The sequence below is a fragment of the Eubalaena glacialis genome, chromosome 19, assembly GCF_028564815.1.
Source record: "Eubalaena glacialis isolate mEubGla1 chromosome 19, mEubGla1.1.hap2.+ XY, whole genome shotgun sequence".
NCBI classification, from domain to species: Eukaryota; Metazoa; Chordata; class Mammalia; order Artiodactyla; family Balaenidae; genus Eubalaena; species Eubalaena glacialis.
Genome location: NC_083734.1, coordinates 54,606,841 through 54,621,499, shown reverse-complemented (window position 1 = coordinate 54,621,499; position 14,659 = coordinate 54,606,841). Strand labels below are relative to the sequence as shown.

The following is a 14,659-nucleotide window of genomic DNA, read 5'->3' as shown; positions in this document are numbered from 1 at the left end:
CTGGAGAATAAGAAAGTTGTATAAAATTTTAATATCATGGAATAAGAAGCTCAGTAGAAGGACTGGAACACCAAGTTCAGTTAAGCACTCAGAAAATTGAGAACAATACCAAAAAAGAGTAGAAAACATAAAGATAAATTATGATGATCCTTCCAAGAAACTTAGTATGTGTTGTTTAGAAAACAGAAGATGTTTTCAATAAAATAGAGAACTGAAAGAAATGTCTCTATATGGAAAGCATCAGCCAAATACTAAGCACAAATAATGGGGGAGAAAGATACCGAGGTGCACATCATCATGAAATTTCAGAATCCCAGGGGTGAAAAGAAGCTTTGGAGCGGGGGAAATCACCTAGAAAGGACTAAAAAAGCAAAATGACATCAGACTTCTCTTGAGTAGGTAGTGGATGCTAGAATACGGGGGCACTGTGCCTTCAAACTTGATTTTCAGCCTAGAATTTATGCTCAGCCAAACCATCAGTGAAACAAAAAGGTAGCCAATTGCAGCATAACTGAGGGCATCATTCAAGGCGGAAGACAAGGGAAGTCACAAGATGACCGAATTAGTAAGTTTAGGTCAGCATTCATGGATGGGCGATGATGGGGAGTTTGCACACACTGTTCCTGCTGCTTAGCCTGTTAGCTCCTCCTTTCCCACTGTATCAATCTGGATTGGTAGAAATGACACAGAGATACAGAGTTAAAAATAAGGAATATGTAAACTACGGTAAAAGAGTAGGCTCCACAAAGATACACAAATGTCCAAGAAGCATATGAAAAGATGCTTGATATCACTATCATTAGGGAAATGCAAATCAAAACCACAACGTGGTACTTAGGGTTAGTCAATAGAAGCAGAAAATAGAATGGTGGTTGCCACGGCCTGGGGAGAGGGGGCGTGTAGTGGGGAGTTGTTTCTTGGGCACAGAGTTTCACTTTTGCAAGATGAAAAGAGTTCTGGAGATTGGTAGTACAACCATGTGACTAACATTACTGAACTGTACACGTAAAAATGGTTAAGATGGCAAACTTTATGTACATTTTACCACAATTAAAATTTTGTTTTTAAATAAAATAACTAGAGGATATTAGAAAACTCTAGCAGAGTGCTCCCGGCCCCAGAGTGAGCTGGACTGAGGCTCTGGAGAGGAGTTTGGGGATGCAGTTGAGCAGAGGGCTCGTCATGTCTTTAAACTGGAGGAGGGCGGACGTGTAAAAAACAGCAACAATTTTTGTAAGGAGGATATTGCGAGAGGAAAAGAAGAACAGTTAGGAACTCTAGAAAAAAAAGCAGCTACACAAGAAGTTAAATGTCCTCACAGTACCCTACCTAGCTCTGCAGCGAACATTAACATACTGTTTTTAAAGCAAATGCCATTCATCGTTTGAACTCAAAGCAGTGATGGGCTGGAAGGTAGGGGTCTGAAGAACCAAATCCGTATCCATCATTATAGAAATTAAATTGTTACTATCTCAAATTGATAAGTCAAGAAATAGGGATCCAAGCATTTTTAAAGATACACAACTGTATATTCACATAGAGAGAGAATGTTCTTAAAAAAAACTCCTTACCTCCAAGGAGAGAGCCTGCGGACACTGGAGAAGGAAGAATCTGTCTTTTTGTTAACGTATCTTTTGTACCGTTTATGTTTTCTCATGAGCGTGTATTACTTTACAAATAAAAATGAGATTCAGTGTTGATTTTTTTTAAATTATTAATGAAAAATTGCAGGAATTGTATACCAGGAGTTAGAGGTAGAAGAAATTAGTGCTAGTTAGGGGGATATTAGATAAAACTTTATTAAAGTTCATACATTTGAATCGGGCTTTGTCATAAGAACATGAGCTCAGGCAGGAAAGTGTAAGATATCTTAGGGCTACGTGAGCTGTTTATTTACAGCATTTTATTTTACCAGTACAGTAAAACCTTAACTGTACTGCTGGGGGAATAGCTGGTTGTAATTAATTTAACTTTCAGAGTAATCCAATCAAGCAAAAATCATTTTTATTCCATCTTCTATAGAATACCTTTTTTTAAATGTAGCTCTACTTGCCTTCTTTATTAAGTTTAATATCTGAAGATAACTTAAGGCTTTCATTATGCTGTAGATTAAGAAAGTATAACAGTAGCGGTGGACAGCCACTACATTCCTAGTTTTTATTTGTTCACTTTTTCCCTAGATGTGTGGCAGTAGCGTGGTGATTACCCATCACTCACAGGGCTTGCCTGTACCTTGTAAGAATATTTAAACACAGATTTCTTAGTGTCTCTGCATCCTTTAACATGAAAATATTCCTGGAAGGTATCATCTAAGGTAATGAATAATAGCTGGTTCCCAAGCTTGGGAAATGTACTGACTTCCTTTTAAAAGTTGTTTCTCAGCCTTGGTTGGACATTGGAGTCATCTGGAAGCTTTTAAAACTGCTGATGTCTGAGTTCAATTCCCTGATTGCACTGAAAAGGGATACAGCCTTGGCATTGGAAGCTTTTAAAACTTCCCAGGTGATTCTGATGAGCAGCCAAGAACCACTGTTTTAAAGGAAGAATAATCTCTAAGTGCCCCATCACCACCACCTTGTTGATTTAAGTTACTTTTATTACGATGGTATTCAAGTATGTACAAACAGACACTAGGTTGAGATTCCCTATGCATGTAGTAGTTGTAAACACATCTACAGGCTAAAAACAAACTCCAAAATTAATAAGTTAAACAACAGTGATGGGTGGACAGGGGTGTTTTGCTGAGGCTTTTGTACATGTTGTTGCTTCTACTTAGTCTATTAAATCCTCCTTCCTACTTGTATCAGTCTGGCCCAGTGAGGAGACAGAAACTACATGGTGATATAAACAGGGAACGTTTATTATAAAGAATAATTAAACTGTGATAAGAGAACAACTGTAGAGCTAGCTAGGGCTGAGGGAGAGAACCTGAGGAAGGGCCGATTGGAGGGGGCCCCTCCCCAAGGCTGGAGCTCACATTCACTGAAGAAGCTGTAGGTGCAGCCCGCTGGATGGCAGAGTGGCTCCCAGCTTCTCCCAGGTCAGCCAGTGGGCAGTTGCTGGCAGCAGGAAGCACTCCTCCAGCCCAGGAAAGCCGGTAGCCCACCACACGGGCACACAGGAGGTGGGAGCCCTGGTGGCAGCCCTCCTGGTGGCGAGCTGCAGTTGATGGCCAGGCGTGCAGGTGTGCAGACAACGTGGCAGTGTCAGTGCCACGGGCACGGAGCACGTGGCATCCCCGTCGGGAGGGCCGCGGCCACATCATTAGGAGAAGGCCACAGAGACTGGTGTGGGACTGGGGCGAGTAGCAGGAGGCCCGCAGTGCGCAGTGTCTGTGTTGACAGGGTCACTGGAAAGTGACACTAGATCACGCCAGAGCTGCAAGTTTGCTAAGAGACTGCCCTTTCTTGGTCCGTGGCTGGGGTCCTCACCAGGTGTCCTCATAGCCACATGCTGACCCCACCCTGCAGCTTCCAGAGACAGTGGGACGGCCCCTTGCTGCTGCAAGCCCCTCTAGCGCCCTTCACTGGGAAACCTCTGCATTGCGCTCACAGGGAAGGAGAAGTGCTTGAGGGGACGGGTCCATTATTGGCAAAGCGCGTGCTGGAGGGTGAATCTGGAGCTGACAGGCAGTAAATTGATAACTGACACAGCACCCCATGCCAGCCAAACACTTTTGCCGCATTTAAGCTGTAGCTCATAGGCTACCTGACTCTTCCAAGTGTTGCTCTATGCCATGTTCCAGTGTACCCTTATAGTAGCTCACCATGCTGTGTAGGGATCTTTGTTTAAAAAACAATTGTTTTGTCCAGCCAACATAAAAGGTGTGCATAAGAATCACCTCCAAAGGCTCTGATTTGGTTGGGCTAGTGTGGGACCCAGGAATCTATACTTTTAATAGGTAGATTCTGATGATGGTGGTCCCTGCGACAGCACTTGTAGAAATACTGGTCTGGGGCTGAACTCTAGGGACTATGTCTTTCTCCATCTTGTACCCTTAATTCCTGGTACACTGCCTGATAAAAGGTTGGTGTTCAACAGATGTGGGCCAGTGAATGACCGCCGCCAAAGAAGTCAGGGCCACATGCTCTAGTACTTAACAGAGAAGTGGAGCTGGTGGGGGGAGGGCTGAAGGTCCATTTCTAACACCGCTTCTCAAAAATGTCCTTCTTTATGCCACGCGTGAAACTCTGTTTGACTTAAAACTTTCTGCAGCTAATGTTTTTTCTTTTTTTTTTTTAAATAAATTTATTTATTTATTTTTTGGCTGTGTTGGGTCTTCGTTTCTGTGCGAGGGCTTTCTCTAGTTGCGGCGAGCAGGGGCCACTCTTCATCGCGGCGTGCGGGCCTCTCACTGTCGCGGCCTCTGTTGTTGCAGAGCACAGGCTCCAGACGCGCAGGCTCAGTGGTTGTGGCTCACGGGCTTAGTCGCTCCGCGGCATGTGGAATCCTCCCAGACCAGGGCTCGAACCCGTGTCCCCTGCATTGGCAGGCAGATTCTTAACCACTGCGCCACCAGGGAAGCCCGTTTTTTCATTTTTTAATTTTAAAATGGACATTATACTAATACCACTTTATTTTTAATAGGGAGAAAGAACAAGAAACACAAAAAGAGGAACGTTTGATGGAAGAAAAGAAAAAGAAAAAGCAGGAAGAAAAGAAAAAGAAGGAAGGTGCTCAGAAAAAGGTTTGGCTAGAGTTCCTAGTTCATTGTTTCTGTCATCACTCGTGTCTCACCGCGTTATCATAGCCATTGCAGTACAGAGGTTCGGTTATTACTTTTAAAATTCAGTGTGCTCAATCTAGAGTGCTAGTGACATAGATAAAGGGTGACAGCCACAGAATGTCTCTTTTAAGGAATGAGAAATACTAGAGCTGTGTTTTGAAGGACTTTGATTTTAGTCATTGGTAGTAAAGAATGTCCATGCTATTTTACTTAAACTGAACTGTCTAGAGCAACCATGTCTAAGGGCCATTTAACTGATTTTGTTTGAAAAGCTAGAAATAATTTTTGCAGCTTTGGCAAGTGTTCTTTTACAACTTGTTCTAGTAAATATTAAAATTTAAAGTCCTACTGTAAATCTTATGGTCATGCTTGAATTTTAGGGCATTTAATGTACCAAGTTATGCCGTTTGTATTGTTCTTGCCTGGTTTAATGCATGTTATAGTTAAAACTGTATACGTTTTAGTTTGTATTAAAATACAGAGCTTAAATGAGCTTCCAGATAGATTTTTTTGCCTTTAGATCAATATTGGCACATAATTAATAGAATGTAGACAATTATACATTTTTCCCAGTAGTAAATTTTAATAAGGTAACTGGGCAAAAACTTGTTTTTAAAGTTTCCAATATTAAAGTCTGCTTATAAACTTTCATATGGATGTGTACATTCTACACATTATTCCTAAAGAGTTTCTGATTTTTTTTTTCAGGCTGCTGATCAAAAAACCAAAGGTAAGTTTACTTTATTTTTGGGGGATACATTTTATGACAGTACCAAAGTTTATGATGATGACTTTTTCTTTAAATTGGTGGTTAAAAACAAAAAATCTCACCCTGCCTTTGAATCTGCTTCTTACTATTCCCTGTGAAATTCCTCATTTATCACTGGATTTACATCTGCATTTAATTGGCATATGCTTAATCTAAAATGCCTAAAGAATGTTATATTACCTTTCTAAACAATGCTTTATAATTTTCCTTTGGTTTGATTTCCACCAATCAAGGATTAAGCTGATAAAGTTGGTCCAATTTGAGTAAGAACAACCAAAGGATATTGAATTTTTTTAAAGCTTCCAATTTCTCTTTGCCAACTATTTATAATAAAAAGAGGTATAGTCTTTCTGTATTCTTCCCTTTTTGCTTAATAACGTGTGAACGGTTTCTTTTTTATTTTCCAAGTCCAGAATTGGCGTATGGTTGTCTTAGTGGGTGTGGGTGGGAACGTATGTGGTTCCCACAGGAACTTGGGCATCTCTGTGTGACGTGCTGGAGGACAAGCAGAGGGAAGCCGCGCTCGGAGCCTCCTCACTTCATACTTGATGTGTTCAGGGACTGTCCGGTGCTGGGAAGCACACGCTCAGGACTCGCACAGACCAGCTCTGTTTAATTTGGGGCAAGGCACTTCACATCTTTAAGCCTTGGGTATCTCATATTTACAGTGAGAAGGGTAAGGGGTGAATGGTTCCCACCTCATAGAGCTATCTTATGACTCTGTGAGATCCACATGGACAAGGCTTGGTGCCCGGCACAGAGCTGGTGCTCACTAGAGGTGGCCTGTGATTAATTGTAAGTTTTATTTCTGTTGGACTGTCACATATAATTGTAGACACAGAGACATGCTCTGCAGAGGCTTGTGTCTCAGGCAGCGCCACAGCGAAGACTCCACTTTTGTTTGACATTTATAGTTTTTAAAGTAGAGTTTATGTTATCTCATTTGAACTTCATAATTGAGCAGGGCAGGTGTTAATTGACAATGAAGAAACTGAGGCCGATAGTGTGACTTACGTGGCTTGCTCTTGGCCTCGAGTTAGTGTAAGGACAGGCCTCGAGGGAGCCCGGGCGTCTGACCCCAGCGCAGGCAGCCGCAGAGCTTCCACAGCAGAGCCACGGTAAGAGATGGATTTCATGTAAAAGAATATTTAAAGACAGCATAGTTTTCAAAAAGGACGTTTTTCTCTCTTACACTCTCAGTGGTAGTGTGAATTTACAAAACACTTGTCAGAAGGGCCCAAAGGGCTGTGGTACATGGTTGTTTTGAAATTATGATCTTGAATGAGAAATAATGGATTCTTAAAATTGTCATTTAAAAGTACAGAATTATTGCTCTGAATCATCCATTTCCTTTTTTTTTTAACATTTTGAGAAGTTTTTACAACCTGATTCAGTACCAGCAGTGTTCTGTTGTCACTGTCATAATAATTATTTTCTCTTGCAATAGTAACAAATTGCTTATGATTGTATAGCGATCATGAATTACATTGTCCTGCCATCTTACACAGAGTTATTATTTTCTATTACTGTTCTGATGAGTATTTTCATTGCTGACTCCAAACCCTACTGGGTTTTTATCTTTTCCTTTTATCTTCTCTAAAATACTGCTCCTTTGGATACAATTTGTCAGTAACTGTACTAACTATAACTAGCCTCAGAACATAATGATGATTATTAACATCCTTCTAAACAATGAAAAAAATGCTTTTTGAATTATAAATAATCTAACAGTGCTGCTAGGTAATTCATTAATAAATATTAGCAGCACCAAGGTCTAACTTTTTCTCAGACTCTCCATTATTACTGGTTCCAGTCAAAATTAACTGCCTGCAAGGTGGTGGTTCTGAATTTCCAACTGGACATGTGTGTTAAATAACACAAGCTGGGCCTGACCGAACGTTGAGATATATTGTAGGAATAGTATGAGTGCTCACACAGAGCAATAGGTCCGCTTTTCTAACCTTCTGGCATTTTCGAGTCTTTCCCCTACTCTATTCTGTGTAGCCAGAAGGGCAGGGCCAGGTTTGCCCTGCGCTCTCTCACACGCCCAGCTCCTTGCTCTGTGTGCGCAGTCAGGAGGCCTGAGACAGGCACCCTCATCAGCAGCTGCTTTCAGACAGACCCTGTACGTGTATTAGTTCCAGTTGTTGTTGGCACTGTCTGCAGTGTCCACACGAGTAAACTGAAGCTCTGAGAGTTTGCCCAATGCCCCCAAGACTGTATAGCTAGTGAACAGCAGGGCTGATGTGCCCAGAAGCTTCCTGAACTTACGGCATCCAGGAAGGGCACACGACAGACATTCATCAAGCATTTACTGTATCTCAGTACCTACCATGCTTCAAAACAATCCTGTGTCGGGAAAGGGATGCTCAGAGAGGTATGGTAACTTAGATAAGGTCACAGAGCTAGTGAGTAGCAGAGCTGGGTCAGTCCTGCCTCTGATTCCCGAGCCAGGTCTCTGACTTCCTGGACAGATGTGATGACCCACTTCAGAACCACAAGAAGCCGGAGAACCCTGTTCTCACCACAGGGCAGCACCCAGAAGTCTCAGGGCCCTGAGTTGTTAGAATGTAGGAAAGAGTTTAGCAATTTGAGTGAGTCCAGGAGTTGAATACTCTTAAGAGAGAGGCTACAGTTATAAATAAGGTTATATAATACACTGAATCAATGAACATAGTAGAAGTTTGAATTGATTTTATTTTGATAATTAGATAACTAGACCATATCAATTAGTAACTTCCTTGCTCTGCAGTATTACACATGGCATAAATAATATTAGTAAAGCAGTGCCTCCACTATTTAGCATTATATTTGACTTAATTTTCTCAATAACTGAGACTTAACTTCTTTAAATTTTAATTTATTTTAAACATTTTCAGGGAACTCTTTATGTTATACACATACATATATTATACCTTTCTGCTTTCTCCTAGAGAATAACTAGCCTAATCCACTTTTGATAGATGAGTCTTCATTATAGCATTAATTATGCTTAAAAAGTTTTTTATATCTGGCTATAACCATTGAACTTGAACTATGAATCTTCATTTAAGAGACATATGGAGAACTGAATCTCACTGGAAATTTTTTCATTAGCTTAATCTAATACATAGCATGCTTCTCCTCCCCTACTCCAATCTGAAAACCAGGTGCTAGAAATTCTGCTTTACAAAATTACAAGTAAAATTAAATTTAGTACCTGTTTTTTCAAATCCTGACTTGCGATTTCTTTGTTAAGGTCATTTTCTTTTTGTTTTAAGATTCAGGCAAGCGAGTCGGTTTGTTTGAAACACTCTGCTGCCAGCATTTGTGCCCAGCATCCACCCTGATGTCAAGGGGGAGCTGCATTTTCTCTGCTTAGTTAAGCCCTGGAGATTTTTATGCAAATAGTGGATTCACCCTCACCTTTCACCAGTTTCCTCCTCCTTCTGTACCCCTGAGTATCCTGCACTCGTAGGAATCTGAGCGTGTTTCTGTGACTGGAACTCTTTTCCTTCAGTGCTTTCTAGTCTTGGGTGGGGTTGTTTCAATCATCCTTTCCATATTTTTCCTCCTGTGATGAAAAATGTAAGTAATAATATTCTCATTGTCTAAAAAGAAGTTAAAGTTCACGAGAAATCCCTCCATCTTGAGATATTTAGCGGTTAACATTTTGTTGACCATCCTTGAAAGCATCTCTTTATGAATACATAAATATGCATTTTATATGGACTCTCTGCTGCTTCCCCTAATTAAACACTTCCCCATCCCTTGCCCCCCAAGGAGCTGCACTAAGCAACTTGAAAACCTCTGTATAAGCCTATTCAGAAACAAAAGAGTCCTTAGTAAATTCTTCTAAACATTGTCTTTGCATTGGTGACCAATGAAAGAGCCAGCTGAACACAATGCCTTAGTGAGACCCTAGATGTTCTCATAGTTAGGGGGAAGAGGAATCAGATATAATCCTGTTTCGAAACACCATTAACTTGTGTATTGTATCCCTGCTGTGGAGTAGCTAGTGTCTAAGTGTTGGACACTTTATAATGGGTTTTGCTTTGGTAATCAGTAATCTCTGTTCTTTATTTGAGGCATTGCCCTTAATTTGGGCAGAGAAAATAATAGCTTTACATGTGATGTGATGACCTTATGAGCATAAATTTTCCGTATTGTCTTCTGGGTTTTTTCATGGATTTACAGGGGTTTTTTAGGATTAACTATAATATTCATAAATGTGAAGAGAATTTAATTTAGTGGTTTTAGCCAGATTTTCTCAAGTTCATAAAATAGAAAGATAAGTTTTCATACAAAAAGCACAAAGTTAAAAACAAATAAAACTTTCAAGCTAGTTTCTTATGAAAAAAAAAAAAAAGCTCAAAGTTAATTATATCATGTATAAAAGTGAATATTTTGATGACCCAACATGGCTCAAACTTCATATGATTAATGATTCATGGTTTTGAGTCATATACTTTTAAAAATTCATACATTTTAATTAGTTTCCTAATCTTGCTTGAAAGGACTATAATTTAAGTTTTGCAATCAGGTATTCAGCTTCTCCATGCATTCAGTTTCTAATTGTTAATTTTAAGCAAACTTTTGTATGCTTTTGTTAATGTAAATCAATTGAAAGCATATTCTTTCAGTAGCCTTATGTTGAGTGATAAGGGCTTGGGGGGGTCACTGTGCTGTACTGCTATTAAGGCTCATTCTAGACATACATACATGTATATATATATATGTATATATTTACATATATACATATATATATATATATATATATATATACATATATTTTTTTTGGCCGTGCTGTGCAGCTTGTGGGATCTTAGTTCCCTGACCAGGGATTGAACCTGCACCCTCGGCAGTGAAAGCGTGGAGTCTCAACCATTGGACCACCAGGGAATTCCCTAAACATATATTTATAAAGCTTTCCCTCAACATGAGTGAAAAAAGTGAGAATTGATGTTTAAAGCATGCCTTCCCAATTTCATAGTCAGATATAGATAAAAACAAACAGAAATGAACCCAGATTTCTGCACCTCACCAATTAAGTGGCACTTTTCTTTAGCTGAGGCAGTTGATTGCTGTTTGCTCAGTCCTTCAGGGGTCTCAACACAATAATCAGCAGTTAGTATTTATAAAGCAGCAGGTCTGTGTTTTCCTGAGTTATACTGTGTAATAAAATTGGCCAGGTTCCTTGAATTTACATGTATTCACATTCACATCCACATAACCAAAGCAAACGTTATTTTGAGTATATGAGTTGCTCTTAAAAGCAGCATCTAAAAATCTAGTCAGCGTGCTTAGCACAATATTTTCTGTAAAATATGGCATTTTATTTGCCTGTCTACAAGATTAATAAAATCTTAGAGCTTGAAGGATCCTTAGAGATTATCCAATTCCTGTTAGATGGGAAATGAGGTTCAAAGAGGTTAAATGATTTGTACAAGTCCTGACAGCTAGTTAGTAGCAGCACTAGAACTAGGACCCTCATCTTCTGGTTGTCTACGTCTCCAGTCCCTTCCGCTATCATGTGAAGGGACTGGAGACGTAGATATTGTTTATGTATCATCAGTACTGTGTGAGTTCCTTTTAAGAAGTAACTTAGAATATTTTCAAATAAGACTGGAAGAAATTCCTAAAAGATTTGTTATATGAGGGATCTTTATGGGATGGTATCTTATAGGATTTTAAATATTATCTATGTCATTCTTTAACCACATTGCTCTCTGCTTAAAGGAATTATTTAATTTTACTATTAAATCCCTAGGGAAGGAAGATATAATAAATGCATGAATAGTTTTTCCATGGGAACAAAAGAAAGTATATTAAGATGTGGTATTTTTCCCCTAAATATGTAGACAATTTAAAAGGATAAAAATTTATTGGAAAGAAAACCTAAGGAAATACATATGTATATATGTATTCTTTCTTGATCAAATTTTAGAGGAAAGGAAGTAAACCCAGTGATAATTTATCTGTTGTCTGTTACAAGCCCCTTTAACTGCATCTTCTGGATAGGTCTCAGGTGAAGTCCACATCTCTATTTAGCGTAGCTTCACTGAAGTGTTAAACATAATCATGATCTCCAGGCATAAAGTTATAGTTTATAGCTCTAAAGGAAGCCAGCAGTCTGCTTTCTGAGAAATCATTTGTTTGCCCAGATTGCTTTCTTTTCTTTGTTTCTTTTTGTAAGGGCTTTACTGGGTTATAGTTGACATACAATAAACTGTATGTATTTAAAGAGAACAGTTTAATAAATGTTGGCATGGGCACACCTGTGAAACCATCCCTGAAATCAAGACAGCATCCATCACCCCTGAAAGTACCCCTGTGCCCCTTCCCAACCCAACTCTCCTACCACTCCGTCCCCTCGCCAGTCTCTGGGCAAACACTGATCTACTTTCTGTCACTACAGAAGGTTTTCTAGACAGTTCCGTAAACGGAATCATACAGTATGCACCCTTGGCCGCTTTCACTCAGCCTAATAACACTTGTGAGAGTCATCCCTGTTGTTGCGTGTATCAGGAGATCATTCCTTTTTATTCCATTCTGAGTAGTATTCCATTGTTTGGATTTTTCACAACATGTTTATCCATTCGTCTGTTCATGGACATTTGAGTTGTTTTCAGTTTTTAGCAATGATGAATAAAGTGCCTATGAACATTCATGTACAAATCTCTATATGGATATATATATATACTTTCATTTTTCTTTGGTAAATCTGTGGGAGTAGAATGGCCAGATCTTATGATAGATGGATGTTTAACTTTTCAAGAAACTGCAGAACTTTTCCACAGTGATTGTCCCATTTCACAGTTCTTTGCATCCTCATCAACACTTGGAAAGTCAGTCTTCATAATTTTAGCCTTTCTAATAGATGTGGAATCTCCTTGTGGTTTTGATTTGCATTTCCCTAATGGCTAATGATGTTGAACATTACTTTTATGTGCTTTTTTGCCATCTGCGTATCTTCTTTGGTGGATGTGTATTCAAATATTTTGCCACTGCTTCCTGAGTTATTTGCTTTCTGACTCCAGATTGGTTCCTAATATTAAATTGGCCCCTAGACTCGGCCGGAAAGTCTCATCACTGCAGCTTAGTTTTCTGCATGCCTCAGTCATTTCCCTTTCTTTCTGTGCCTGCAGTTATTTGTATGATAGTTATATCAGAAAATATGCACTTTCCATTGTGATCACATTTCATCTAGCTTTAACATGCTAAAGATTGCATTAATAAATTAGCTAAATATTAGTCACATTTTATCACCTAGAGTTGTCAAGTTAGTTCACTAATTAATTTAATAAATAGTTTATAAATACCTATCAGACAGCAGAGATAAGTTCTCTGTTCTCAAAGAGATATATTAATGGGAAGAGTTGGCTGTATTAGCAAATGGATATATAAGCAAGTGAATGCAATAAAATGTTCTGGGTGTTGTGATTTATTTATCCCACATCTTCTACCTGAAAGGATTTAAGTTACATTCATTTGATCATCTTTTCATCCTATATTTATATTTCTATGAGAAAAGATAACCTGTTTTTAAAAATAAGTGAGAAAACTGGGGGAAAGGACAGTACTGATTGAGAGTGAGATAAATGCATGCTGGAGCTGGGCCGCTCTTCCCATTGACCCCTAACTTAGCTGTGGAGACAAGGACGAGGAGGGATGCCTTATGCCAGTCATCGCAAACCCATCCATCAGGTGTGAGCCTACCCTATGAAAAAGGAGAGTCATTGGAGAGTTCTGAGCGGGGGAGTGACATCATGAGATTTATGTTTTAGAAAGATCACCGAAAGCACCAGATTGAAGGTGGATTAAACAGTTGGAGAGAGAGCTGGAGACAGCGGGTGCAGTGAGACTGCTGCACAGTTCAGCCTGCAGATGCTAAGCTGATGGGTGGGGGTAGGGAGGAGGGCTCATGTTGACAGAGTGGGCAGAGCCCAGAGGCCAACCGGGCCGCTCACCATCTGATCCAGCAGATATTTATTAAACACCTACTATTTGCCTTGCGCTGTGCTGTTCACTGTGGGGAGAAAAAGATTTAAAAAATAGATATAGGGGCTTCGCTGGTGGCGCAGTGGTTAAGAATCCTCCTGCCAATGCAGGGGACACGGGTTCGAGCCCTGGTCCAGGAAGATCCCACATGCCGCGGAGCAACTAAGCCTGTGCGCCACAACTACTGAGCCTGCGTTCTGGAGCCCGCGAGCCACAACTACTGAAGCCTGCGCGCCTAGAGCCCGTGCTCTGCAACAAGAGAAGCCACCACAGTGAGAAACCCGTGCACCGCAACGAAGAGTAGCCCCTGCTTGCCGCAACTAGAGAAAGCCCGCGTGCAGCAACGAAGACCCAACACAGCCAAAAATAAATAAAATAAAATAAAAAATAAATAAGTTTATTAAAAAAACAAATAGATATATTTCCCACTCTCCTGGAACTTCGAGTCTTATGGGGAACAGACATAAACATCAGTCACAATGCTATAGGTATCGTTACCAACTGCCGTGAAGGAGAGGAGCATTGATGAATGAGAGCACAGAACACAGGAGCCTGGACTAGGCTGGGATTAGGGAAGGCAACTGAGTGCTGCTTCAGTTGAGATCTGAAGGATGAAAAGAACCTGGGCCCGGGAGAGTGGAGAGAGGGCGAAGGGCTCTCACGTACAGAGCGAGCAGCGCCCGCAAAGGCCGGCTGGCTGGACCCTAAACAAACAAAAAGCCGTCAGGGCCTAGGAGCCATCAGCAAGGGGGAGAGAGTGGTGTGAGATGAGGCGAAAGTGGTAGATGGAGACCAGGGCGTGATAGAGGTGGAACATTCCTTTTCCTAAGAACAGTAAGGAGGCTTTTCAAAATAAATTGGCAATATGGGCAGTTTCCCTCCCGATCCCCTGCCTTCTCTGACAAAATGTTGGAGAAACTTGGGCTCCCTCTTCTGGCAGGATGTAGGATTCTGCACGCTGTGGGGGAAAAACATCTCAGGATTATTGCTATTCCATGATTTATTTATTTATTGAAGTGTAGTTGATTTACAGTGTTTCAAGTGTACAGCAGAATGATTCAGTTATACATATATTTTTTTCTTTTTCAGATTATTTTCCATTGTAGGTTATTACAAGATATTGAATATAGTTCCCTATGCTATACAGTAGGACCTTGTTGTTTATCTATTTTACATTTGGGTTT

The 14,659-nt window shown here is 40.1% G+C and overlaps 1 protein-coding gene across 1 annotated transcript in view; it reads left to right on the top strand.

Annotated features, from left to right (window-relative positions):
• Positions 1-14,659, top strand: part of TNRC6C (trinucleotide repeat containing adaptor 6C) — a 141,081-nt gene that overhangs the window by 49,782 nt on the left and 76,640 nt on the right. Inside the window, exons 2-3 of the mRNA XM_061176813.1 lie at positions 4,588-4,687; positions 5,435-5,456. Coding sequence (XP_061032796.1) covers positions 4,625-4,687; positions 5,435-5,456 — 85 coding nt within the window. The 5' untranslated portion in view covers positions 4,588-4,624. The remainder of the gene's footprint in view (positions 1-4,587; positions 4,688-5,434; positions 5,457-14,659) is intronic.